The 27,999-nt window shown below is 49.1% G+C and overlaps 3 protein-coding genes across 3 annotated transcripts; 1 reads left to right on the top strand and 2 right to left on the bottom strand.

Moving 5' to 3' along the window:
- Positions 1–6: 6 nt before the first annotated feature.
- GUITHDRAFT_114495 (hypothetical protein) lies at positions 7–8,685 on the bottom strand (the record flags this gene model as incomplete). The annotated part of the gene is made up of 35 exons (XM_005826451.1): positions 7–841; positions 895–939; positions 988–1,062; positions 1,108–1,268; positions 1,326–1,394; positions 1,443–1,505; positions 1,550–1,617; positions 1,667–1,722; positions 1,765–1,869; positions 1,916–2,088; positions 2,140–2,287; positions 2,332–2,432; positions 2,474–2,658; positions 2,702–2,810; positions 2,917–2,949; positions 3,001–3,038; positions 3,092–3,184; positions 3,231–3,348; positions 3,394–3,555; positions 3,668–3,747; positions 3,798–3,849; positions 3,895–3,982; positions 4,030–4,179; positions 4,228–4,284; positions 4,332–4,483; positions 4,527–5,164; positions 5,220–6,126; positions 6,169–6,522; positions 6,672–6,774; positions 6,831–7,042; positions 7,126–7,273; positions 7,402–7,477; positions 7,531–7,619; positions 7,852–7,922; positions 7,978–8,685. 35 exons carry the CDS (start codon positions 8,683–8,685, stop codon positions 7–9), a joined length of 6,522 nt encoding a protein of 2,173 aa, XP_005826508.1.
- Positions 8,686–10,495: 1,810 nt separating this feature from the next.
- On the top strand, positions 10,496–17,242 carry GUITHDRAFT_114496 (hypothetical protein; the record flags this gene model as incomplete). The annotated part of the gene is made up of 36 exons (XM_005826452.1): positions 10,496–10,880; positions 10,931–11,058; positions 11,128–11,253; positions 11,308–11,371; positions 11,415–11,500; positions 11,541–11,633; positions 11,683–11,739; positions 11,787–11,849; positions 12,377–12,418; positions 12,469–12,513; positions 12,560–12,617; positions 12,668–12,778; positions 12,826–12,875; positions 12,949–13,104; positions 13,151–13,353; positions 13,402–13,450; positions 13,496–13,539; positions 13,590–13,638; positions 13,684–13,722; positions 13,769–13,822; positions 14,119–14,202; positions 14,253–14,426; positions 14,542–14,584; positions 14,638–14,666; positions 14,708–14,780; positions 14,828–14,945; positions 15,036–15,110; positions 15,160–15,290; positions 15,336–15,452; positions 15,506–15,631; positions 15,677–15,815; positions 16,204–16,284; positions 16,328–16,665; positions 16,724–16,785; positions 16,832–16,886; positions 16,932–17,242. 36 exons carry the CDS (start codon positions 10,496–10,498, stop codon positions 17,240–17,242), a joined length of 3,858 nt encoding a protein of 1,285 aa, XP_005826509.1.
- Positions 17,243–17,421: 179 nt separating this feature from the next.
- GUITHDRAFT_143511 (hypothetical protein) lies at positions 17,422–25,435 on the bottom strand (the record flags this gene model as incomplete). The annotated part of the gene is made up of 12 exons (XM_005826453.1): positions 17,422–17,644; positions 17,722–17,783; positions 17,833–17,931; positions 17,981–18,156; positions 18,370–18,892; positions 19,097–19,141; positions 19,475–19,536; positions 19,865–19,947; positions 20,088–20,281; positions 20,431–20,583; positions 20,864–25,246; positions 25,349–25,435. The coding sequence occupies 12 exons, from the start codon at positions 25,433–25,435 to the stop codon at positions 17,422–17,424; spliced, it is 6,090 nt and encodes a 2,029-aa protein (XP_005826510.1).
- Between the last annotated feature and the right edge of the window lie 2,564 nt (positions 25,436–27,999).

The following is a 27,999-nucleotide window of genomic DNA, read 5'->3' on the forward strand; positions in this document are numbered from 1 at the left end:
GTAACATTACACGTCTGCTTTCGGCGTCTGGTCGAGCCTCAGAACAAGGTCTGCCCTGACATCATGCTTGACAGCTCCAGCTACTAGCTTGTCTCTGCCCGAGACTCCTCTCCTGTTGTCGCCGTCCTGCACTTCTTTCCTTGCTCGTGCTCTCCGGGATTCATGGTCTGAACGACCGCCATGATGTCGTGCTCCCTGCTGCCTATTGGTTTCCTCATTCTTCATTTCAGCCTGCTCGCGCCGCTTTGCTGTGATGTTCGAGCGCTGTCTTCTCTCCTCATTGATCTCCTTGCCATGTCTTCTCTCCTTCTTTGGCTCTCTGTCCTGACGTCTTGCAAACTTGGTGTTGTCCTCAGAGGCATGGGAAGAAGCGCTCATCCTAGTGCTGGAGATGCTGGACAGCTTGTCCACGTCCCTCCGTCTTGCAGCAGTTCGAGACGTGACATCTCCTGCTTCACTTCGTTCCAATTGATGTGACGCTGTCTTATCGCTCCTCTCCTCCCCTTCCTCTTTGGAACGCGCCCTCCTCCCCTCCTGAGAGGTCGAAGTTCGAGAGGTGCGGAGCCTGCCATGCTTCGAGACGGGAGTTTCAGATCGGACGTCTGAAGTGACGTCTTGAGGAGCCGGCGGTTTCAACCCGTTCCCTTTCAGTCTTTCCCTTGACTTGGAGCTGTCGTCTCCTCCCCGGATGAGCGACTTCTTCTCCTTCCCCCTTCTCTCCTGCTCGCCTCCCCCTCCTGCCGTGTGCTCTTGCTCGTTGCTGGTGCCATCCTTGACATGGTTGCCCGTCGTCTCCGGCGGATCCACCAAGGACTTGAGGTCTGTGGTGCTGTCGTACATCCTGCTACAATCGTGACTACAACCATGGGGCTCGGAGCCTCCAGCAAGGTTCACCGTGTAAGGGAGCTCGCACGTCGTGACCCTCTCCGTGACAGCGACCTGACAAGTCGCAGGTCACTCGCAGTGTTGGGTGGGCAAAGGACTCACTTGAGCATTGACTTCCTGCGCTCAGCCTCGGCCAGGAAGCTCGTCTTGCGTCGGACCTTGACGCACCAAACTTTCCTGGGACGAGGTCATCCATTTTAACGCATATCAGTCATTGGCTACCAGATGTTGGCAAACTGAAGGTAGGTAAGATTGGCTGTGCCAGGCACGATGGCGATGTTTTTGGTCAGGCCGTAGCCAATCTGAGACATGATGACAGAGACAACGAGGTTGATGACGACGAAGTTTGCGATGGCGATGAAGAGAGGGATGAAAGCGTAGGCCTGACCAGAGCCGTCAGCTATGAGCGATGGGTCCTGATACTTGAAGGGCCAACTTACCGTCATAGATCCGCAGGTAGAGTCGCAGTCTGTCGACCGTGAGCATGAGATCAAGGAGCCGTCGGCGATCTGCGCGGGGGGGACTTAGAAAGAGGCTGCACCACCTGCTGATCAAACCATCTGCAGCTCTGTCCCGGTCACGCAGCCTTGAAACAGATGTCGGAGCTTAACAAGATAGACCTGATCTCTACCTCAGCTGCACATCTCCTCATTGCATCCCTGACCTCTTGCTCAAGCGTGTCCTTGGCCGTCCTGCACTGAGCAAGAAGCTCCTTGGCCGCTTCAAGGTAGCCTCCATCGTAGAATCAGCAGGCGCGAAGGAGATGATCTACCCGCGGTACCTTCCTTGCGAGGGTAGAGCGCAGAGGAGGTCCCGTACATCTTGAGCAGAGGAGACCTGTGCAGATTTCAATTCTCTCCTCAGGCTGGGACAGCCTACCAGGAATCTCCGCTCGCCATGCGGAAGAGGGTCAGGAACGCAACCCCGAGGTTCCGGAAGGAAGCAGTGTACGGGAGGAGGAGCTGGGGTTGGAGCATTCTACATCTGAAGTCCAGAGGATCAGGGGCAAGGGAAGGAGAGCTTGACGCACCTGAACTGATGGATCTCGTCTCCTTGGACGCACATGTTCCCCATGAAGGAGATACAAATCACCCCGATGCAGAAGAAGAGGAGGAGGAGGAGTGCGCCGAGGTGCATGATCGTGACCCTCGACTTGACAATCCCTTTCAGCACTTGTCGAAGACTCTTGGGGATCGAAACTCGCTGGGGGAATGAGATCAGCTGCCGCCCTCCCTCAGACCACGTCTCATGTACCTTGGATGCTCGGATCAGGCGGATAATGCGGAGAAGTCGGAAAATGCGAGCGAGGTTGGCGTTAAGGATGATGGATTGTGTACCCAGCGACTCGATTCCTGTGTTGATGAAGAAGACGATGACGATGCCCCACTCGAGGAGAGACCATCTGTCAGGGCATCTCAGCGACAGGCGGGCCAACCACTCAGTCACTTGTCGAGGGTGAAGCGAGAGAGGTGGGTGGCGTAGAGCTCCATCGCCGTCATCACTGCGAAGACTTGACCGCAGAAGGAGTTGAGGCCCGTGGCGAGGTCCTGCCGGAGGTCAACGAGAGAGACCAGGAGATGGAACAAACCTGTTGGCTCGTCGACATCTTGTAACTCGTTGCGGAGAGAGCAACGATCTGCGCGATCACCACTAGAGTTGTGAAAGCTTCCATTACGGGATGATTGAGAATCTGGTTGACGATCTGCCGACGGATGGAGGAAGTGCCGAAGATGACAGGGAGAGCTATCCTCTTGATCTTCTTGCGCGAGAAGTCTGAATCATGTCACTCGGCTCCGGCGCTGCAAGAGCGACTGACCTTGGGTCTCTATCATAGCGAGACGCTCCTTCATCTGAGTTTCTCTGAGGGCGATCGAGTAGGATTTGACAAAGATGGCCGTGAACAAGCGCATGATGAAGAAGCCGACCTGCGCCGAACAAACAGGAAGTGAGTGAAGTGCGGGAGGACAGAAGTGAAAGAGAGTCTTGTGATCGGCTGTGAAGGGAATGGAGTCAACTCTGCGCATACATTACCATGATGATTGTCACGACCGACAACAGCATCATCTGTTGTTGTTTTCACGCATCAGTTCCCTTGCATGCAGCAAGATACATCACCGCAGGGCTGTACCAATTGTAGGGTCCAGTGGTGACTCCTAGAAAAAGGCAGGAGGAGGATGAGGAGGAGGGGGCAGGAACTTGATCTCACCTGTCGAGTCGACGGTGTAGAACATGATCTGCTGCCATCCCGTGTCGAGAGTCCCAATGACGTACATGGTGAGGATCGCGTCTCCGTACCAGTCTGAGCAGCTGGTGAGTGCGAGCAAGCTCCCAGCAGGAGATCCGACCGAAAGAGTAACTTCTCGACTGCCAGTGTCTCGTTTCCCCCGTCCCGTCCAGGCCCCGGCACTCGGAGTACTCCAACACAGAGGGGTCGGAGCAGTACACCACTTGCCCGTTGAGGAACTGCCGGCTACTGTCAGAGACCTGTAGTGCCTCTGCTACCCCAACCTGCATGCCGACTATGGCAGGGATGGAGAGAAAAGCGAACAAGATGACGGAGGTGATGAGGAGAGGGTAAAGAGCTTCTGAGAGGGCAGAGAAGAGCAGCGACAGGCCCTTGAGATGTTTCAAGGCTCTCAGTGGCCGCAACCCTCGAAGAAGCCTCAGGACCTGTCATAACTCACTGTCACACCTGCTGGCTCTCTCATCTTCACACACACAACACATCTCATCATGCACAAACATCGCGCAACGTCTACCTCTCCTCTCCTCTCTCACTTACTTTGAACGCGCCGGTGCCCTGCACTGCCCCGCTGCGAGACAAGATCTCGTCTAACATAGCCGTGCAAACAATGACGAAGTCTGCAAGGTACAGGATGTCAAACGAGGAATCAGTGACTTTTAGACGGCACCGAGTCTGTTCCAGTCCTCTTTGAAGTAAGATTCAGCAGATAGGACAATCACCTGCATGCCCCAAAGTCAGTCGCAGTACCTCAGATCGACCTTCACCTTTGCGAGGAATTCAAACGCGAAGATGAAGTTGAGAACTGTGTTGGAAGTATCGAGAAAGAGTCGCTCGTTCGGCTGTATTCCCGGCCTGTCCAACAGTCAAGTGTGTGTAGAAGCAGTCACCCGTCATGCCACCTCTCGAGCGACAGAAGAATGCAGGAGGCCAAGGTACAGAAGGCAATGAGCCGATTGAAGTGTCGGTTCCATATCAACCTCCGAACGAGCTTTCGGAACGGGTGCAAGGGAGGCAGGAAGTACAAGGAGTCAGGTAGTTCGAGGATGTACCTGTTGCTCTCAAGTCAAGCCCGTACCAACAATCTGAAATAGCCGTACAGATGCTCTTCCAGCGCCTGCTTTCGTTGTTGCAGTCTGCGAACTTCCGCTAGGTACCTTGAAATGGAATCAGCTCATGTAAAGACGAAGCTTGGGTCAGAGACCACTGATGACTTTGCTGGTTTCGTCGAACCTCCTTGGCTTGTTCGTTCAATGTTGCTATCTCTGCCTCCAAGCTCTTTATCACAGTTTGAACCTGAGACGCAGCCAAAGTATATCGCAGTCTTCTGAATTCCGGAGTATTCCGGAACGTGGACTGCGAACGCGAGTAAGAACAAACAGACGAGAGGATGGAGGACCTCGTCGTCGAACAAGTGCTCTTTCTGGGCAGCAAGCATCAGCCGCACCATCTTTGCCTGTTTCTTCTGCTCCTTCTTCTTCCACGCAGCTGTTTGAGACTTGTATGCTTTCTCCCACAGGAAGTTTTGGAACTGCCTTGCTTTCTCAAGAACGTTCTCCTTGAACTCGGCTTCCGCCACTCGCTTCTTTGCCTTTCGGTTCCCTATCCCTCGCTGCTGCAAGATCGCCTCCGCTTCCAGCTGCTTCAGCGTCGCAAAGCAAGCCTGAAGCACCTCAATCGTCTCCGAGTCCGCGTCGTGCGTCCTCTTGATGATCGAGTCGATCACAAACGAGTCTCCAGGGCTCGCGAGCACCCCGAGGGAGGTGATGGCGGCGGCTCGCACAGAAGGATCCGGGTCCGAGCTCGCGTCCACCAGGTCTTTCAGCACAGACGGGTTGTCGTGCTGGCACACCTCGGAGAGAACCTTTGCTGCGCTCTCGCGCACGAACCTCGACGGGTCGTGCAGGAGCTGCCGGGCCTTGAGCGAGGCCTCCGGGAAGGCTTCACTGAGCTCCACGGGCACGAGGCTGCCCAAAGTCTCGACGGCCTTGGCACGTATGGTAGCGTGAGAGTCTTCGACCTTGGAGAGGAGAACATCTTGAGACAACATGGTTGATAGTTCAGCGCATGTACAACTAGAGCATAATCTCACCTATCACAGCCTCGTCTCCCTTCTCCGAGACTATCGCCAGGATCTGTAGGCTGTTGTACCTCTTCTGCCATCGATCGTCACTGATCATCGTCAGCATTTGCAGTCGCAGCCTGTGGCGCATCAAAGCACAAGATTTGTCTCGGATGAACTCCCTCACTCTCCCATCGGCCTCTTGTCCTTCTCCCTTCACCTCCTCAGACGAGTACGCGTGACTGCCGAAGTCAACGATGACGATGGCGGTCATGGTGTCAAGCAGAACGAAGCTCCCGACCAGGATCACGAGGAAAAAGTAGGCAGAGATCCCCCAGCCGTTGATCTCGACCGCTGTTGACATCAGGTCGTACCAGTCTGACCTGGTGAAGAGCTGGAGGACAGTCAGGCACGACAGGCCGAAGTTGTCAAAGGAGGATCGGAGGGCGATGGCGGAGATGAAGGGCCGACCAGTGGGTACGTTGTCTATCACATCAGACCACAACAGAAGGTCACACGATGGCGCTGCGAGGTTTGTCGAGCAGTCGTCAAGCAGGAGATTTTCGTTAAGGCTGCTGCTGTTGAGCCGTCCATGGAAGATCCCTGAGGACACTCCATTGCTTTCCAGCCTCTCCTTCCACGCGTCCCCGTAGAGCGGCTTCAAGAGGAACCTGTTGCTCTCCTTGGTCGCGTCCAGGCCGACCACGTACGAGGGGACGCCGGGGATGCTGGAGAGGAAGGAGTAGGAGGGCCAACGGAGGAAGACGAGGGAGTTGAGGCCGAGATCAGACCTCTGGACGTCACGGCGATAGAGCCTTCCTCCCAACAAGTCCATGCCGAGGACAGCGAAGCAGAAGAGGGTGATAACAAGGATGCCGCACATGGCGAGGAAGGACTTGAAGCACTTGGCAGCTGCGATGACTTGCTTTGTCAGGCTCTGTGAAGACAGTCAGGATTGAAGCTGCTGTAAGATGCGTACCGGAAACATCCGTCTCAACTTGACCAAGCGGATTAGCCTGAGGGTGCGGAACACTTTACCAGCAATGTTCTTGTCGTTGCAAGCAAAGGGGTCAGTGCCGTCAGCATGTTGAAGACAGTTGAACTGCTTGACTGACGAAGTGAAGTCCACCATGGAAGTAATGACGACAACAGCATCCAGTAGGTTCAGCCACTTTCTCAGATATTTCTTCGGACCAAACCCAACGATCTTCACCACCATCTCCACACAGAAGCAGAAGGCCAACGCCACTTGTCCAATCTGCAAGACAGCAGAGAATCTGAAGTATTGGCTCGTAGACTTCCACAACCTGCCAACCGCGCTTGACCTCGAGTGCTGAAGAAATAAGTTCGATCAGCGATGAACTTCCCGCAAGAAGCAAGATTGACCTCTAAGATGATCAAGACAAAGGTGCAACAAACCAGAACAAGAATCACGTTGTTAAATTTTTTGGAAGAAGCAATATTGAAACAGACAATTCGAACCCGTTGTAACACGGAGATTTTCTGCTCCTCCTGGTATTCGTCGACTTCCAATATGTTGTCTGCATACTCGCCCACGACCATGGAGAAGATTGTAGTCTCATACCTGCACACGAGTCAGCGATGGACCATCATTGTGAGGGTTGCTTGACTGAAGAGTACCATTTGTTCCATGAACGAAACAGGAGCTGATTCTTCAACCTCCGCGCTGTCTTTGATGCAACCGCCTGCTTGTCGCCCAGGCTCGCAAGGTAGCGCTTGTAGTTCTGCTGCGTCTTCTCGTGTGTGTTTGCAACCCAAAGCTGAAACGGCAGAGCCGTTGTTCGGATGTTTTTCCACCTCGACACGATTCGGTTCACGTTGGCTGCCAGCGCCTTCGAGCAACCAGTTAGAGTGGGCAAGAGGAAAATTTGCTCCAAGTGAGAGGATGCGAGAGGCACACTTCGTAGCAACTTACCTGATTCCTCATGTTTTCCAGCCGATGAGCTAGGACAGCAATCAGGGCTTGTCTGAGAAACAGCGGCCCGATCATGATGTAGAAGAGAAAGATTAGCACTTGCTCTTGGGAATTTGAGTCCATCAGATCGTTCATGACATCCCCCCACCTGGAACAAGTCTCAGCTCATACCCAGCTCGCTCCTCTGTCGACAGACTTTGTTAATGTGAAGATCTGGAAGGAGGTCACCAACGAGTTGCCGAAGTTGTCAAAGCTGTAATGCCGTCCAGGCAACACCGCAGGGGTGGGCAGGCACGACCAGCAATTGGAGCAGGACGCTGAGTTCGGGCAATGATAGAGAGCACTAGTCCCACTGACACAAGCAGAAGGTTAGCATGACGTTTGCAAGTCTCCGTCTTACGTCACCTGAATACAGCACACGGCCTTTCATACCCTTGCGCCAGTTCTCCGTCGTTAACCAAGTAACAGCGACCATGGAGTTCACCACTGAAGATCTGATTGAATATCACTGTGACCAGGAGGATAACGCCAAAGATGAGGATGAAGACATAGAACAGAAGAATCGAAGAATGAGCGAGAAGATCGACTACTAATCGCAAGCTCGGGAAGAATCGAATGGCTCTAAGGACTCTGATCGCTCGCAAACAACGCAGAGCGTTAACTCGAGCGATGCCTCCAGCTATGAAAATGTCCAGCAGTCCAAACAAGATGAGAAACGCATCTAACACATTCCAGCCATCTGCAAGGTAAGTTTTCCCACCCAGCACCAGCCCATGTGCGAGGATTTTCAGAACCAACTGTTAGTTTGTCAACGTCAATAAGGAGTTGTGGAAGGCATGCACCAACTCATACCTCGAAAAGAAAGAAGAAAGTGCACAGGAAATTGAAGTAGTCAGACGTTTCAAGCTTTGTGGTGGATGAGACTGGAAAGTATGTGGCTTTCAGGGGGTCGTTGAAGGCCAAGATCAGGGTGCTCAGAAAAATGAAGAAAGTGACTACCCCATGAAAGATCTTGCTTTCTACTATAGCGATTGCACACAACCTTACAGGAGATTGCAGATCCAGGCAATAAAGCGCTCTCGATTGAAATCTCTCCCTGTTCGGTTTGTACCGCCGGATTCTCTTGACAAGTTGTGACTGTATGGATTCAGAATTGATTTTCCTTCCACCATTCAGCGCACTGTCGATGATGTTTTGCAACACTTCGCGACTGGCCTCTACCGCCTCTTGCCGTAGCTTCCTTTGTTCGATGAGCTTCAAAGGGTTCAGCTGAGTCTCCGGATCGTAAGAGCTTTCATTGTCTCTCCGAATGGTCTTGAAAGCGATTTCGAATCCCTTGCCTGCCCTTGTTCTTTCTTGCACGTCTGCTTTTCCCTCAGGAAACCGGACGAGGCTGCCATGTGCGTCAATCAGATGAATCTGTCTCCCTAGCAATTTTGCTTTCGATTCTATTGGCTCCTGTTGAGAGCCTGCAAGTAGACTAGTCGACATAGCGAAGCGAGCTCTTGCACGCTGTTCTGTCTTGTCTCTCTGCGATGCATCCTCGTCGACTTCGTTCATCTTCGTACAGTTGGGCTTCCTCCTACACGAAGCTCTTCTTCCCCTTCCTCCGCTGCATCATGGCGTCTGACTTGCGAGCACTTCTTACGGCATCACGCGTTGATTAGCCTTGTCAAATTTTGATTAGTTTTTTTGTTGGCTCCCCCTCCTTTGTTTGCTTCGGTTTGTCCTTCTTTTTCAGTCAAATAAAGTTTTTTCACCCCTCCCCGGGCCCCGGGCCTCAGCCCCCCGGGCCCGACTCATGATCAAAACTTACAGCGCAGACGTTCGACGGATCACATGGATCTTATATAGAGCCCAGACTTGCCGAGCCGCCAAAAACTGAGAAATTGTAACCGTTCTGGAACGGTACGGTACTCCATTCCGACTATTCGATGGAATGACCAGAGAAAGCATCCTCGGGCTGGACAATACCCCTGGTTATCTGTATATAAGCATGGGGTCCTGTCTTCCTCTCTCTCTCTCTCTCTCTTCCCTCTCTTCTTCTTTTCTCCTCATTCTCTCTCTCTTCTCTCTTCCTTTCTCACTATCTCTTAATCTTTTTCTTTCTCCTAACCTCCCCCTCCTTTGTTTGCTTCGGTTTGTCCTTCTTTTTCAGTCAAATAAAGTTTTTTCACCCCTCCCCGGGCCCCGGGCCTCAGCCCCCCGGGCCCGACTCATGACTTGATCAAAACTTACAGCGCAGACGTTCGACGGATCACATGGATCTTATATAGAGCCCAGACTTGCCGAGCCCAAAAACTGAGAAATTGTAACCGTTCTGGAACGGTACGGTACTCCATTCCGACTATTCGATGGAATGACCAGAGAAAGCATCCTCGGGCTGGACAATACCCCTGGTTATCTGTATATAAGCATGGGGTCCTGTCTTCCTCTCTCTCTCTCTCTCTCTTCCCTCTCTTCTCACTCTTTCTTTTCTCCTCATTCTCTCTCTCTTCTCTCTTCCTTTCTCACTATCTCTTAATCTTTTTCTTTCTCCTATCCTTTCAGTCTCTGTTATCTTCCTATCCTTGCTCTGCTTATAAATACTCTTATCTCAGAAGTCAATTACCTACCTGCTCTAACTTCGCTACTGCATACAATCCATCACGTTTCAAGTTCAAGTTCGTATCAGTCGTAACTTAAGCAAGCCGAACTTCTTTCAACCGAGTCAGTACCCCTGACCAGCAGTTACGTATAAACATATCATATTAGTATTGCAGTGACCGCGCCCAATAATATATTGTAACCACCACCTCCACCGCCAGATCCACCGTTTGAACCTTGTACGGCACCACTTCCACCCATTCCGCCACCAATTGCAACAAAATTCATATTGGCACCAACGATGGAGCTGTCGAATCCTGGCCCCCAGCATTCGACTGTTGGCCACCTCTTCCGGGGCCAACTTTTACAATGTAGGTACCAGCACGCATAGTAACGTTGGATTGTTGAATCAGGCCACCAGCACCACCACCTAGAATAGCTCTGTCGCTTGAAGGTGGGTTGCCGCCACTGCCACCGGATGATACAACTTGGTTAGGAAATCGACTACGGTATCTTCGATTACGATCAGAGTGTATTCTACGTAATCCGAACCATTGTTTGTGAATTTAAGGTCTCGGATAAGAGTCCGATCGGATCGCCGCTGCCGGCCGGGCCCACAGGCTGCCGTGTACCGTGACCGTCGGCCGCGGACTCAGCCGGGCTCGGAGGGGCCACTGAGTCAAGGCTGAGCCACTTGTCAAACTGAAAATTCTGGGGCGGACTCAGAGGAGCGTGGTGCGGTATCCTTTCTTGTCAACGGCTTGGCAGAGCTTTTTACATTAACATGGCTCGGGGGTGGGGGAAGGTCTTGCTTCCGCAGGCAGACAGGAAGGCGACAAGGTTGGTGAAGAGCTCGAGCAGCCGCATCGATGACAGCTCTTTGCCTGCTCAGCTCAGACTCATTCGAGAGGTCAGAGCGCTGAGTGAGTTGATCCTACTGATGGATAAGGAGAGGAGGCTAGAGGCGATGGAACGACTGGAGCGAATACAGTCGGTAGTCGACGAGATTCTCCCCCTCTTTCGGTCAAACTCAGTCCCTTCGGATATCTCTACGTCAGCATACGACCGGACAAAAGATGGCCTGCTCAAACAATGCGCAGAGCAGGAGAAGATGATCAAGTTGCTGAGCAACAAGTGTGCAATGCTTCGCAAAGATCTTGATGTTCAGAGTGAGTCTGTCGCTAAACCAGAGCAGCTTCTGTCTGATTCTGTCTGATAGCCAGCGAGCTTGAGAGGTGGAGGCGAGTTGTCGGAGTACAGCCTTTGTCGGCAGCTGAGGTTCCTGAAAGCAAACAAGACATGCAGCGCGGGGCAGGTGAGAAGACGGCGAGCTTGAGGCAATTTCAGGTACAGACATAAGTATCCTGACCTTACCATAAGTATCCTGTTCTAGCTATTAACGCGTTACTCTCTCAGTCTGCGATCTCGGTATGGGATGATGAGAAGCTGGTTGCCTCTAGCAAGACCTTACAGTCAACGGCGGAACTCCAGGATTCTTCCCATACACAGGAATTCGAACAAGGAATTTCCATCGATTACACGGTATTCATGTGACCTTCATTGAAAATATCTTTGGTGCGAATTTCTAGAAAGCAGGAAGAAGACTCTCATACAGACAACGACTCGAAGAAACAGGAAGAGAGGTCGTCTATTCTCAAAGGTCCTTGCAAAGTTTATATGCGGAGCTTATGTTCTTGTTCTAGATCTTCTGCCTTTGGGAAAGTTTGACACCATCGAGAAGTTTATCTTAGATGCATCAAGGTGGAGCAAGAAGAATATTGTTTGCCAGGTGATCCATAAAACCTTGATCTTCAGCTCAACCATTTCAGGCCACGAGCATTCTCATTGTTGCTATTGCCGAAAATGGCGCAACCATCCAAGCAGTTCAACATGGAACATTGGTCCAAAGAAGGATAACTAAGGTATTTCAGATGACATTCATAAGCTTGCATTCGTTGATTGGTGTCCAAGGAGAGTAGACGAGATGCAAACGAGGGGATTGTTTTGAATGCCGCTCGCACTGGGAAGGTGATTGTGGGTTGGGGCTGACATCTTTTTTTGACGAATGAACCTAGTCTAAGAGGCTGTTTCTGAGTGAAAAGACGGCAGTCATGAACATGGACATCGATCTGATAGGCGTAACTTGGGAGGAGAGGGAGGGAAGAGTGTATGTTGCTTGTTCAACAATTCTGCAGATCCACTAATCACTCTGACAGGTTTATTCGAGATGGAGAAAATTCTAGATCTCTGAGAAGCATTATGGTAGCTGCTTATCCCCTTAATGAGATCGCTGGTATGTAATTCTCACCTCCTTATATCTGATTTCTGACTGCAAAATGACCCAAGGGAGTCTTTGGAAATCGGAAGAACACGAGTTTGAGGAAAGACTCTCCGTTGTCCTGGTTTCGGTCAACAAGCTCAAGTAAGATGTTTGTTTATTTGTCCTTACACGTTTAAAGCATTCTGATGTCTTGACTTGCTTTTTGGTGCTCGACATCTGTACCATCCTTGCTACAAAGTTATGAAAAGTCAGACGCGAATCTCCCAACAAAAACAAGCACGGTTGAGTTCAGCTCTGAAGATGTTCAGGTATATTGTATGAAAGAAGCGAGTCTGAGATTTATCCTATTCGTTTTTGCTATCTTCTTATCTCATTCTTTCGCAGCTATCCTCTGAGTTGCTTCGCCATGTGGGCATGTCGTGTACAGTGAGCCCAGGCCTGAAGCTGCCATGTATTTCCTCCTGACGGCTTTCAAGGCCCACGTCCTGTCTATCAACAGGCTACGACACACGTCAGCATCGGTGGAGGAACTTTGCCTGTGCTGAAGCTTTACTAAGCTTTCATCAGGCTTGTTTGAACAAGGAGGTCCTTGATCTTCACCAACAAAGAGACAAATATGATCTCGGTGCTCATTCCTCTCATGGTTTCATGATGCTGACTTGAATCTGATTACAGCTCGATCAGCGGCGATCAGTTTGAAACGTCTGCTTCAGACGGACAGATCTTTCATGAGGATGGGGGGGCATGAACTTACAACAAGGCTTCTAATCAGGGACAAGAGTCAAAGTGAAGCATCTGCAATGTTGCTCTCAAGTGCCTTCATACTTTTGCAGGAGAAATCACCTTGCTCTGGAAACCTCAGAACGGCATGAAAGCTATCAGGGTGCCCCCGGAAAGTGACGCGTACAAGGCAAGTCATTCCTTCCTCTTGTTCTGGATTCATGTTCCGACTTCAGGCGGCCCTCATGAAGCGATCGATACTGAGGAATGATGACGAAGTCACAAACCCTTCAGATCTCACACAGACTTCGAATGCAAAACCAAGAGAGCCCGCGTCTTGTCTGATGGTTCCAGCTTTCAACAGAGATCAAGAGGTTGAAGGCATTCTCCAGGTAACTTTATTGTGTATCCGAATGCCCAAAAGATGATTCGATTCAGGTCATGAAGCGAGGCTTGAACTCTCGATTCGACAAAACTGACGTTCTTTCCTTCTTGTGTTGTGGTGTCAGACTGAGCAAAGCTCGTCAGGTGTGGGTGATTGAAACTTTAGTTCAGCATGTGGGAGTAGCTCTCCAGAACATTGACATACGAGAATCATCTGCGTCGAACTGGCTCAACAAGATTGAGACTTTCGAGTACAGGTGAGAGATGAATGTTGCTAGATTGACGTTTGTGACGATGTCTTCCAGCGTCATGGGATCAGTGGTTTCAGCTATCAGGACGTTGCTGGAATGTGAGGTGATGGAATGTTCACGTGGCTGATCTGCTCTGACATGCATGAAGCATGTCGAGATCGTTCCCTTCCTGGAGACTCCGGCGGGTGCCAGGTGGGGAAACGGAGGGGGACAATCGTGACTTGACATGACGTGATTGACAGGGTTTCACCCTACCTGATAGAGGAGCAGAAATTCATTCCTGCACACCAGGTGATTCCTTGTGAGTGTCTCCTTGGGCTGAGACGCTTCGAACAGCTGAGTGTCACTTCCCTTAGAAAGAGTGCAGCCCAGAAGGTCCGGTGTGTTGAAGAGATGACTGCCACTTGACAGACAGCCACAGGTGGCGATCGATCGAACCTTGTTCATCGTGAAAGACAGCGAGACAGCATCCCGGGTTTGATAGCTCGCTGTCTCCTCTTCTGCTGAACTCCTTGCAATCAAGTCGATCTCACCCGATGTGGATACTTTGAATTGCTCAGATTTGGACGTTCGGAACTTGTGTGCTGCCCCATGTCTGCACGGCAAGACAGGACGAGGAATTGCTGCTTTTGACTGATATGACAGTCGATGGATCGCTAGAGGGAGTCTTGCTGGCTTTCAACTCCACTACGGGGATTAACTTCGGAAAGAAAGATGAGGCGAATACAATTCATCTTTCTCAACCTAAAGGTGCTGAAAGCATGAGATCAGATCAGATCAGTGAAGATAGCAAATGAAGTTGCAACCTTTCTAAGGAACTGCAATGAGTTTGCTAGGGTTCACAAGGAAGTCGAGGTATCTTGACCTGTGAGAGGAATTTGCTCCTTGATCTCCTTTTTCCACAGCGGCACAAGAATTCTTTGAACAAATACATGTCCGAGATAAAAGTTGATCATTGTGCAATCATGTCAGTAGGATCTTACTGTCCCTTTGTTTTGTGTCATCAGTACGCTGTCAAGTTGTTCAAGAAGACAACTCTCTCATACAACATCGAAGAAAGCATGGTGAATGCGATGGCTGTGAGACAAGGAAAGTTCAAGTCCTTTATTTCAGGCACAAGTTCAAAGAATGACTCGCAAATTATTTGAGGTGATTCTGCAATTTTCTTGCAATTGTTGACCCGTCGGCGATCAGGCCGATTTTGCATGTTTGTATCTGTATGACGAGGAGAACAAACGTAAGCCTGACTCCTCACTCGTGTCACGGCAACTCGATGACTGTTGTGGTCAGTTCTGCGATGGGTTCCTGTCGGAGTGCAGGTGAGGTCACAAGGTTCAACTCTTGTCTCATAGGGGCCCAGAAAGAAGATCTCGACGCGTACAAGTGCCATGATACTGGTTTCGCTGCCACGGAGGCGCAGGACTCGGTAGCAGGTCTCCCAGCGCTTTCAATGAGCAGGCCGACCTTGAGCACTTCGTAGGAGCTGTTGCCCTGAGGGCAAAGAAACTTGAAGTCAGCAAGGGGAAAGTCTTGCACAACAAAGCTGAGCCCAGATCTTGGTATCCAGACTTGCTATACTTCCTTTCATCATTCCAATGGTAATCGGCTACCGCAGGGAGGACGGTTTTCTTTCAAGGTGCAAACGGAGCAGGAAGCATCAGACAAATCTTCTCACGCTGCTTGACCAGTCAGGGGAACGCGTCTGGACCGATGAGATCGTTGGTAGCTGGCAGCATGTTGTGCTATCCTGTTATTGGCTCGAAGTGAGACTAGCTAGCTCCGTCTGCTTCTCTCTAAAGATTCTTGTTTCAGTGGGAAAGTAGTGGGAGTCCTGCAAGTGGCTCGACTGGCTGAGTCAAGTCCTGAGAGTACTTGCACATGGCCTCAACCTTTCAGCAAGAGGTCGAAGGAAATCCTTGACCTCGTCATTGAGTTCCTCCGAGGTAGCTCGTTCGCACCGAGACAAGCATATGCTGATGAGGCTGCAGGATTGTTGCTCAACCTCCTGTGCCAAGTGGAAAAACAAGACCGCCAACCTCAAGTCTCGGGTTTTCCCACGCAGGAAATTATTGCGAACGACAGGCTGGTGGTGAAAGTGATTGCAGGTGGTGGATCTGCTTCCAGGCTTGCTCAATCACGGGCCCAAGTGCGTTGGCAGGGAAAGGCCGGTTGATGCAGCTGAAGATGTTGTACAACAGGGTATGCTTCAATATGGTGCAGAAGACGCAGAAGTGGATGCTTGCAAATTTCGATGCCAATCAGGTCCTGATCTACCTGCTAGATGGTGGGGTCTTGCCTTGCCTCCTGTTTGGTCTTGACTTGCATGAAGAACGAGAAATGACTTTTGAGCTCTTCTATCAAGACAAGTCGTTCATTGCAGACTTGGAATCAGGATTCGCCTGGCGGGCCATGAACGAGCGAGTTTTGAAAAACTCCAAAATCAGTGAAAACAAGTTTGTCAACAAAGAGTGAGTGTTCTCTGTATGCAGGCAGTAGCGCTTGAGATGTGATTCATCTTTTTTTCGACAGCATCTTTGAGTTCTTGAACTTGTCACCACAACATTCTCTCTGTTGTCCGCTGCGACGAGCGAATGGAAAACCGTTTGGGGTCGTCGAACTTGTCAGAGATGGTTCTTCTGCGAAGGGGAAAGAAGTGCCCAACTTTAATCGAAAGGAGGAGGTACGTCAAGAGTTTTCCTGCAGGACAATGTGTCACTCAAAGGTTCTGTAGGTTATGCTGTTTCGTCTCTGTTCGCGCATTTCTCATTCTCTCGAAAATGCTTGGAGGTATCATGTTGCTATGATCCGCCTGCATGTTTACTTGCATCAAAATCCTCACAGGTTGCGTCTGTTCAGCAAGATTGCAGATTTTCAGAAGAAGAGAATCGAATTTTCTCTCAATACGGGAAAGCTTTCGGCCCCGGCACTCTTTATCGAGTAATTGCCGTAAAGAGATGTAACCAAGACTTACATGATGCAGAGCACTTACAGCTGAATTGGAACGGAGGATACATTGCATGCTCTACAGTGTATATATCTTTGATGGCAGCGACGCGTGGACGGTTGTTCGAGGCGAGTCAGAGCCGATCCGGTTCCCCTTTCGAGGCTCGGGCATTTTCAATGTCGTTGTTGATAATTACTCCACCATGAAGCAGCCTTTCTACATCAACAACAATGCTGCCAACGATCAAGACTACCACGATCCGTATGCAGGCAATCGAAGAATCAAGTCAGTCTCTATCCTCGCGATTCCCCTGGTATCGTCTGTCAGCACCAAGAAACGAGGAACTAAGGACCAGGAGCCTGATGAGCAAGCGGGTAACTCAGGTCTCAGCCGGCCGTGACCTCTTTGTTCCTGTACTCACTTGACGTGCAGACCCTGCATTGATGTCTGTTGTCAAGTCTGCTATGAACAATCGAACAGAAGAGTTCTTTGGGGTGCGGTGATCCTAACGGCTTTTTCATTCTTGACTGCTCGCCTCAGGTGCTGGTGCTAACTAATCGCCTTGAAGAAAGATCCCGCGTGCATGCCATGAATTGTAACTGATGATTCGACGTCCTCTCAGAGCCTCAACTCTCTGCAGGTCAAGCTGAGTTAGGAAGCCATCGTCTCCTCGATGCCGAGACTGGCCTCCTTGCCCACCTTCAGTCGAGGGCCTGGAAGAACCATGGCGACGAGTCGCTGTTCCGATCGCTCTCGTCCAAGAAGAACGCCAAGGGCCTCATGATTCGCAAGTTCACGGACGGGGACGTTGACCTTGTGCAGGCCTTGGTTCAGAATGCCGTCGCCGGGTTTGATTGCTCCAACTTGAGTAGCGAGCAACCACCAGCCGGTGTTCGGTTACAGAGGGTGGAGAGTTCAGCTGAAGGAGGTCGAGTTACATTCAATGACTGATGAATGCGAAGCTAGAGCGTGAATGTTTGTTTCATCTACTTCATCTATGAATGAACAGAGGGATAAGAATGACATAAGTGGTTGAAAAACTCTGTTTTTATTTGATATATGCAGTGTAAAAGGAAATACCTGATCTATAGAGCTCTCGTTGCTCACTCGGTTGATAAAAGAGAAAAATCTTATTTCCTGACGTGCTCAAACACTTTCTTCATCGTCTGGAACTTCTTCTGTCTCTTTAGAGTCTCATCCGCTGCATGCGAGTCGTGTGATGCTTCAAGAGTTTTTGGACCAGAGTAGTACGCAAACTGAGCCGAAGCACCGCTCAAGACGCCTTCTTCTCTCAACTGCCGCAGCTTCTGCGCTGCCACCTTCTTGTACTCCTCGTCATCTTTGATAAGGAATCTGTGTTCAATCTCAGTATAAGCCACGGATGAAAGTCTCGAATCGTTGAAAGGCAGCAACGGGAGTGCTTTACGTACCTCTCCTCAAGTAGTTCGGGGTTCCCTAGTTCTGACGGCAGTAGCCTTACCTCAGTCTTTTGCTGTGAAATGAGATGGTTATGTGTCATATAAGACAATATTTCTGAGTACCTCGGAAGCTGCTTGTTCCGCGAGACTTTTTGCTCCTGCGGTATCCTTGGAACTAGTCGCTGCAACAGTCTGAATAACGTCTTTGACATCTTTTATCTCCTAGCAGAAATGTTAGGATATGCGTGACAAAACAATCAAATAGACCAACCTCCTTGCCGCTTTGCTCTTTCAGTGATTGCTTTTCGCCTTGTTGCTTCAAGTCTTTCAATGATTCTACTTCAGAAATCGTTTCGTCTTGATTTCCAAACGTGAAGTTCAATTTGTTTGTTGGTACTGGCTTGGTTACTTCCAAAACTTTCCGGTTGTGCTCTTCGATCAGCTTTGCTACTAAACCAGTCTTCTTTCTCACAGGCAACGATGAATCATTCGCAGACAAAGAAACTCCTTCATTCGATACCAGCTGCTTTGCCACCTGCTCGCTGACCTCGACCCGGGGTGATTCCACCGACTGCTGCTGCTGCTGCTGGTGCTGCTGGTGCTGCTGGTGCTGTCCACTGACATCGACCCGGGCTGGTCCCGCTGGCTCTTGCTTCTCACTGCCCTCCACCCAGGCTGATGCTGCTGGCTTCTGCTGCTCTTGCTTCTCGCTGACGCCGATCCGGGCTGGTGGTAGTTGTGACAGCTGCTGCTGCTGCTGCTGTGTTGGTTGCTGCTGGTTCTCGCTGACGTCGACCTGGGCTTGTACTGCTGGTTGCTGGCTCTCGCTGACGTCGATCCGGGCTGGTAGTTGTGACAGCTGCTGCTGCTGCTGCTGCTCTTGCTTCTCGCCGACGTCGACCTGGGCCGGCTGCTGCTGCTGCGCTGGTTGCTGCTGGCTCTCGCTGACGTCGACCTGGGCTGGTACCGCTGGCTCCTGCTGCTCATCGATCTCGACCCGGGCTGGTACCGCAGCCGGCTGCTGCTGCTGCTGGCTCTCGCTGATGTCGACCTGGGCTGGTAGTTGTGACAGCTGCTGGTGCTGCTGGTGCTGTCCACTGACATCGACCCGGGCTGGTCCCGCTGGCTCTTGCTTCTCACTGCCCTCCACCCAGGCTGATGCTGCTGGCTTCTGCTGCTCTTGCTTCTCGTTGACGTCGATCCGGGCTGGTGGTAGTTGTGACAGCTGCTGCTGCTGCTGCTGCTGCTGTGTTGGTTGCTGCTGGTTCTCGCTGACATCGACCTGGACTGGTATCGCTTCCTGCTGCTGCTGCTGCTGCTGCTGCTGCTGCTGCTGCTGCTGCTGTGTTGGTTCTTGCTTCTCATCGATCTCGACCCGGGATGGTACCGCAGCCGGCTGCTGCTGCTGCTCTTGCTTCTCGCTGACGTCGACCTGGGCTGGTGGTAGTTGTGACAGCTGCTGCTGCTGCTGCTGTGTTGGTTGCTGCTGGCTCTCGCTGACCTTGACCTGGGCTTGTACCGCTTCCTGCTGTTGTTGCTCCTGCAGCACTGGCTTTTTGTTGCTGATATCGACCTGGGCTGGTACTGCTGGCTTCTGCTGCTGCTGATGCTGCTGCTGCTTCTGTTGCTGCTGCAGCTTTGCCAAGAGCTGCTGCTGCTGAAGCTTCTGCTGCTGCTCCTGAAGCTGTTGCTGTTGTTGCTGCTGGTGCAGCATCAGCAATTCCTGCTGCTCCTGGAAATTTTGCTTCGCCGGCTGCTCGCTGACGTCCTTCTTGGCTGAATCTTCCTGGCTATCTACTCCGGCTCCAACAAGTGCAGAATTCTGACCTGTGCATTCCATATCTGTGGTCAATTCTGCAGCAAAATAGTGTGTTTGAGACCGTAATGTCACTCCATCTTGGCTTGGGGGATCAGCTTTGAGATCTTGAGCGGATCTTTCATTGGGTTCCGGTGGAAGTTGAATTGATATAGTGCCTTGATCAGAGTCAAGTGTTGAATCATTTCGCGATTCATTTGAGGCCTTCTTGCTTGATACAAGTCTAGTCAAGATACTCAATATCACCCTTCTTCGATAACCAATTAGTATCAATGCACCAAGTCCTACAACACCGGAGACAGCAATGATGATGATTGAAGTTGACCCAGCCTTTTGCACCTGTTCGGAGGAAGTTGGAATCAAGGCGCTTGCATTTGCAGATGTCTCCGGAGTTGTTGATGGCGGAGGGTTCTTTGGAACCGCTGTAGGCTTCATTCGGATCGCAAATACGGAAAGTTGATTGATGCTACTTTGTAAGCGATTACTTTCAAGATCGACCTGACTTTCAACGTAGTTCCATGTCAAAGTAGCTCCATTCAATGAGTATAGTGCGCACGATGACCTCTGCTCCTCAGGAAATGACGATACATCCAATGACAAGGTTAAGGGCTTTACCAAAGTTGTTCCTGCTGGGCCAAGAACGATAGTTGGACCGCGTTCTGAAGTTTGTGCCAACGGGACCTGGTCATACAGGAATGCAGAGATGTCGATGATGCCTTCAAATGCCATCTCAGGCACAACCAACAAGCCCCAAGACTGTAACAGAATCTCTCCACCCTGAGAACCATCTATCGATTCGACTTGCTTCTGAATCGGCAAAACAGGCGGGAGTGGACAGTCGGAGTCTACTAGTTGTACTAAACACATCTGTGCGCAATCAGTCCCCAACATTTGTGGGGAGCAACCTTTTGTTTTGAGTGGAGTACATCGGCTTGCAAGTACACTGTTTCCTGCTTCACATGTGAAAGATTGTTCTTGACGACAATCGGGACTGCATCCATCGTCGCTGTTCTTGTTTCCATCATCACATTGTTCTTGACCAGTAACTCGCCCATCACCTACATGTCATTAGAACTTTCAAAATTCATAACAATAGATCTTACCGCAAACATCGTCGTTTGAAATTGAGACCGCAATCAAACCATTTTGTGCGCAAGTGCAAGATGCTTTGTTTGTTGAAAAGTCAGTAGGTGAACAGAATTCTTTGCTCCATCCATCGTCGTACAGCACACAATTCCAAAGTACGTGCGTCAGATCTACACTCTTTACAGGAATTTCTGCTGTGAAGATTATTTGGCGTCCTCGCAAATTTTCATTGATAGTCGCATCTGTACTCACAACTGCAAAGCTGTACATGTCCGAAATAAAATTTTCTGCTTGCACGTTGAAAGGATTTCTCCACAGATAGAAATAAACGAGCAGAACATCTCTGACAGAGTTCAATGAAGAGTCACTATCGGAAATGTTCACTGTAGAAAATTGATATGGCACCGAGCTCGCCACCACTTGCTTTCCTTGAGCGAACTTCTGCTTATACACCACAATTTGAGTGTCTGTTGACATGCAAATAGAGTTGCACAAAAGGTTCTGTGTTGGATCAACAAAGTCATAGGTGGAATACGATACAGCAATACGAATGGTTTCCTTGAGTAATTGCAGTAACGTGATCTCTTGAGAGCTGGTCAATCCTATTTGCTGAAAGATCAACGATTCAATCACTGAGACCGTGAACAGGACGTTACGCAAGTCTGTATCACTAAAGTCTGGACCTATCACTTGAGGAATCAAACTTGTAGTGTTGTAGATGACACCAACTGCAGCGATCGTCGCTTCCATAGTCAAACCTTCTGTACTATTCACGAGAAATGTCAAAGTACTCAATGTCTCCAGAACATTTCCTGCAGTTGGAGCTTGTTTTGCAATGATTGTAAAGAGTGACACGATCGTGTTACTCCTAATTTGCACATTATCAGATAAAGAAAAGAGCGAACGGCGAGATCCTGTGGATTGACTCTCTCGGGATAATTTTTGCGTCAAGGAAACTGCGAAATTACTAAAATCAGAGGTCTTTCCAAGTTGAATAAATGTATCCAGCGCGGCTTGAGCGTCGTTTGGAGCGATAGTTGATATTGGGAGTACAGATATTGTATTGATCTTGTACAAAGACTGAGCACCAAGGCTGTCAATAACAATGACGGTGATGTTTGCTTGGCCTGAAGGCAAGTAGAGGTCACGAATAGGCGTTTGTGATGGCGCAAATGAGGGCGACTCTGAGCTGCTGCTTATTTGATAGCTGAATTGAAACGTGAGTGGAACGTCTGAATCAGAGAAGCTTCCACACTCAACTCGAAACCTTGTCTGCACTTCATATCCAACTGTTGGATTCACTGTGCAGGTTCCTCCAGAAGGCGCGCGGTTTATCACGAAATCGAAGAATGCCGAGCCTTTGCATAGTCCGTTGCAGAATTGATTCCCTTGGGGTTCCTGATAGCTGTTCACAACAATTGTATACTTTCGACCTTCCAGAAATACTGACGGTGGAATAAAGATTGCATTGGCAGTTCCGGATAGAGTGAAAATGTTTTCTTGATCTTGCAACTCCCATGAAAACGAGGTGCAAGACGTACAAGACGTTTCAAGGAGATTCATGATTTGATCTGGATTCAGGTAATTCTTCCCTTTGACCAAGATGGTTGAGAGGGATGTGATCGAAGTGGCTGGAACATATTCCTCCACGAACACCATGACCACGCTGCTCGTCGCTGTCCTTGAGTCCTTGCTGACTTCCAATGTGAATTGATAGTTCACGTTGACATCAAACCCCTCGGTGTACATGCTTAGCCCTGGTTGATTGGGGAATGTGAAAGGTACGTTACTGACTCTGTCCCTGCATATCATGCCAGACACTTGACAGGACCACTGGAACTGAAGATTAGGATCCGAAGCACCAGCTGGGACGTCAGGGTCGTAGGAGCCGCTTCCATCGAGATACAGATGTGAGCTCCCTCGCCCAAGTTTGGAATCGCCATTTCGAATCACAGCAACCAGATCCGACGCCATCAGGTGGAACGACACGTCCGCGCTCGTGATTGCAGGTGGGTTGGTTGGCAAGATCACCAGCAGTCGTAGAGAGTATGGTCCAGGAATACTGAGTGTGCCCTTAGGAAGGAAGAACGTTGGTGAATTACGACCAAGTGCACTATTTGGGATATGATTGTTTGTGATTTGGCCTTCCAACTGAAGTTGGGTCCATTGGAATTGGAGCTCCATTTCCTGGCTGCAACTTGAAAACGCTGTCTTAGCTTCAAATATGACGTCGTCGAACTTTGAAAACGAGCCGAACCCTGAGAGGCTCACCACCGGAACGGGGAGAGAAGTCTTTTCAAATTGCAAGGCAAGAGTTTCACTCACTGCCCCAAGGAAGTTGATTCCGTAGACCTGAACTTCATAAGTCCCCGCTGCATCCACAAAATCAGAGCTTGACAGCAGTATCCTATCGGCAGAGGTGAGGGACAACTTCGTCTGAGTCACCTGCTGACATTTTAGACACTTCCAAGTAAATATAAGGGGTCTGGCGAAAGATCCTAGCGCCATGATTTCAACAGTGTCACAGGGCCCAACCTTTTGAGGACCCACCAATTGAAAGACAGGTTTCTTCAGACCTATGGGAGCTACAACCTGTACTTGACCACTGCAGTATGGTCCGAGGTTGCTGCTGTCTTTCAAAACCTGGGGATTGATCGAGATTCTATCACTTGGAACAATGCTTGCACCATACGACAAGATAATGCTCAGTGTCATTTCATCAGTCCATGCACATGAAGCAGATTTTCCTATGTTGTCAATCGTCGAGGTATCAAGGAACACATTACAATCGGATCGCTTGGACGCTTCCAAGGAGAAGATATTTGTTCGATCAGAGAACGAAATTGAGATGGATGATCCAAACGCATTGAAAACAGCTGTCGTCAAGCTTGGAGCAGCAACATAGCGAAATTTAAGAATTCCTTGTCGTTTTGTGCTCAAGATGTTAGTGATAGTCAAATCTACTAATGTAGATTTCCTATACATGTTCGTACTCGGTACGAGAACAAGCAAGTACGTCTTCTGTACTGTTGAATTCACCAGTGCAGAAGCCGTCGCATATTCGGTTCCAAATTGAATTGCAACTTGATCAGAGCTGGTTATGATTCCAAGGTTGGTCACTGATAAGAGCAGAATATCCTTTCCATCTATCCCACCTGAGCAATCCCCATCAATCTTTATTTTCTGGTCCAAACTTGACATTCCAGTTCGGTTGCACGTAGTACGAATGCTAGAATCAAATGACTCATATGTCAAAAATGTTGATGACTGATATCCATCATTGACTGCTACAGTTGCCTGCTGCATACCAAATGTAAGAGCCGGCATGATTGCCTCAAGGATAGTTTCTCCAGAACTTGCATCGGAGTAGACAATGCTGGAAACAGCGGCTTTTTGACTCAACCCAAAGCTTATAGTGATATCAGTTGTTCTCAATTGTTTGGGGTAGTGTGAAATTGTTAATCTCACAACCGTGCCACCCTCCATCGAACCTCGCGATGGGGACAAGCTCAGAACTCTTGCGACAGGAGATGTGTACGAGAATGGAACTTGAACGGTCATATCCAACAATTCGCCCGAGGCGAGAGATATCGAAGGAACAATGGAGATTTGCGTATCCGTCGCGAGATCTGATCTTGGAACGATTAAACTGAAACTATTATACCCATTCACACTCGATACCTTGGAAGGAACATTGCGCAAGTAAACTTGAACATCAAGAGCAGTGGATATGATGGGAAAATTCTGCAAAGACACTTCAATGATATCCCCTCCCTTGATTGTTGCTGATGTGGGCCGAATCGACAAAACCCCGGGTTTAACAAAGTAGGAGATTGTGAAGTTCTGCCGATTATCACCATTCACGATTTCAGCTAACATAGTAGAACCACTCGTGTATGGCAAGGTGACTATCTTCAAAGTCTGGAAGCAGATGTTTGAGGATGTACAACTTGATATGCGCTGAGAGGTCAATTGTGTTCGCTTGAGTCCAGAAGATTGTGATGGCACGTATGCATAAACTAGGACACTGTCGGTTGTGCCATAGAAAACTACCTGGATCTCAGTCCCTCCCGTCGATGAGGCTCGTCGTGAGAGGGAAGGGGTTGGGGGAGTAGTTTGGAACGAGGAATATACATCTTCACAAGTATTCTGGTCCTTGGTAATGCAAAAAGTCACGATGCCGATCGTTTCAATGCTTGGAGTGTTAAATGATATGTAAAGAATGCTTGCATTCATGCTTGCTTGTTGGACTGAATTGGGTCGGAGGACCTGACCTAGAAATCGAATGTAGAGCTGAGATCTCAGAAAATTTTCTGCGTTGTAAAGAATCATATCAACGGAAGTGCTGGTAAGGACAGGGCCAGAAGATGGAAAGATGTATCCGATATATGGAGCAGCTGATACTTCAAATTGAAGATCGATCTGGAAATGTTGCCCATTCAAGCCATAAGATCCCAATATTGAAAGAACATACATGCTCTTTGGAAGAATCTGAGAGAACACCACGCGAAGACTCGCAGAGTTGGAGCTCGCGTCTATAGACACTTCAAACTGTGAAGAGTACGATTTCCCATCTGAAGTTGAAGCCAAGACCGAGTTGAGGACAACGTTCGATGAATAATCAATCATCCGAGCCTGCAAGCTGACCACATCACCTTCAGTGAACTTACTTGGAAAGATACTTTGTACTCCTGGAGTGGGTGGATTTGTTACATATAGAATGAAAGGATCGCTTACGAGATATCCGTCATACCAGATCACCCCACTGTAATTTCCAGCCAATGCAGGTGCAACACAACTGATTTGTACTTTAGTCTTTGCCATCGTACTGGATACAAGGGTTACAGAAGCTCTGGAATCCAAGTTGAATTGAATGTTTACATCCCCTTCCTTTCCTGCCTTAACCATAGGAAAATTCTCAAGATCGATCAAAATTTTGATTGGCTGCGTAGTCAGCACAGAGGTACTTTTGCATGCTTGTGGATTCCCTTTTGTACATCCGGGATAGATGTTAGTAATGATTGGGGGTCCTTCAATAGGTGCTATATACTCATACTGCACTGACAAACTCCTTCGTGGCAGGCTGTCAACGATGTCGAAGGAGATGATACATGTGCGATTCCTTCCACAACAGCAGTCCGAACGATATTCTGGTGCTAAGAAACTCACAATCGTATTCGAAGAGCTGTAAACAACTGTACTCGTTTGGACGACGCCATTATATGTCACCCGTATTCCACTGTCAATCGATTGCCTTGTTGACAGTAACGTGTCAGATTCCAAGGCAAGCTGCAGCACGTCACCACCCTTTGGGCTGCCACTAGTTGGTGAAAACGAAAGGAGTTTGGGTGATGGAAAACTCAAGGTATCGAGACAGTACTTCGCATCGCATTTCAGAGATCCTGACGGATCACTTTGAAGGAGGTAATTGTTTGCCATGAAATTGACATTAGTTGCCGCACAGAACTGGTTGTAATCACACGGGGGTGTGAAAACAAAGGGAATAGGCATGCTATATGTTGCTTTGTAAACAAGTCTGCCCTGGATGGTTGACTCAATCTTGACATCTGACTGTGCAGGAACGATAGCTGTTAGCAAACCTTCGTTTGAAGAGACTTGAACATACGACGACAATGGGGTACTTGCACTACCAAAGGTCAGAGTCCAAGCACTCAAGTTTTGAGTCTGATCTAAGATGTTGATAACGGATATCCGCAATATCTGTCCACCACCTGTTGAACCCACTGAAGGAAAGAAATATGAGATTCTTGGAATAGAATTCCTGTAATATTCAAATTGGAACAACACGGCTTTGTTTGGTTTCTGAATCACGCTGATTGAGATGTTAACAAATTGTGCTTCATCCCAAGGGGGAAGCGAGAAAGCAAGTGTAGTTAGTGATGGTGTTGTCGCAGTTGCCTCCGTGTAGTCATATCCTCCTATGTTTGAAATCCGGTATGTATCTCTGATTCTGATAGAAATTTCATTCGCCTGTGCCCGAGGAAAGTTGCTGACTATCACAGTCATACCCGTACCAGTAGTCATATCTGCGCTTTGAACAGAGATGTAGTCTACCTTGGGAGTTAGATCAGGCACAAATATGCGAGCAAAAATTGCTTCACTCTGTCCGACATCATTCTGAGCAACGATTGATACAGAATAAGTGATACCCGGATTCGCGAGATAGGATATGTTGCAATAATTGCTGCATGCCTGCAAAGGTACTTCGATTGTACTCGTCAGAGCGCACGAGTCTAAACATTCATGCAGAGAAACAGAGAAGGAGGTAACAGCATTGTAAGAGCTCTTCGATGTAGAGAAAGGTAAGTCAATATGGCTCCAAATGATGAAAGCTTGTGAATCTTGGTATTGGATTGTCGCACCATATGCTGAGGTTGGAGTACCATACAAATAGAAAGTGAATGTCTGCTGTGTGATTGATATCCCTCCATTCAACTCCCCACCATTGTCACGCAGCTGTATGCTCCAGTTAGTTTGACCAAAAGCGCCCGGAATTCGCGAAAACGTGATATAGCCGTTCAAATCAATTACAGGGATGGCAGTGAAATAGTTCTGTACTCCCGTCAGTTTGATCAAAGTGAAACTCAAAAGCTGATCACTCTCGTCTTTTGGGCCGGGAGATATCCCAGAAACAATCTTTGTGGATATCGATCCATATAATTGCGTGACTCTGATTGATGGTTGTAATAACGTGAAAATCGGCGCATCATTCACTGGAAGAATAATAACAGAGAATATCTGTACCTGCGACAAAGATGTACCGTAAACATCACCTCCATTGTCCTGCAGCTGTACTGTCCAATTTGACGAGCCCGAGGTATCAGGTAGCCCTTGAAATGTGAGCGCGCCGGTACCATTGATTGTCGGCAAAACATTGAAAATTCCTCTGCTTTCAAGATTGATGGAAGAGACAAGAAAGGTCAACTTTTGCCATCTTTCATCTATTGGTCCTGCGGTAATGTCGTAAGCAAATTGATTGTTCACATAGAGGCCATAATCTTCCACAACCTTTACAATGTTGATGGAAAGTCTGAAGCTGGGCGGATCATTAACAGTCAAAATAAGGATACTGAGATACTTCGGTTGTGATGTGTCAACGCCTCCAAATAGAGTGCCGCCGTTGTCAGCCAAAATGACAGTGCAATTCACGTAGCCATTGAAGTTAGGCTTGCTTTCGAAAAACAATGTTCCATTTGAAGCGATAAAAGGAGCTCGGAGAAACGCAGTAGGCAAATCAGTTGAAACACTGAAGGTCAACTTCTGCCAACTCTCCTCAGGAGACCCTGTTGTGATATCGTATGCCGTGTAAGGTAGGTTTGCTGGACCTGCGTCTTCCAACACTTGTACGAATCTCAGCAAGGAAAAGG

This window comes from Guillardia theta, assembly GCF_000315625.1.
Source record: "Guillardia theta CCMP2712 unplaced genomic scaffold GUITHscaffold_75, whole genome shotgun sequence".
Taxonomy (NCBI): Eukaryota; class Cryptophyceae; order Pyrenomonadales; family Geminigeraceae; genus Guillardia; species Guillardia theta.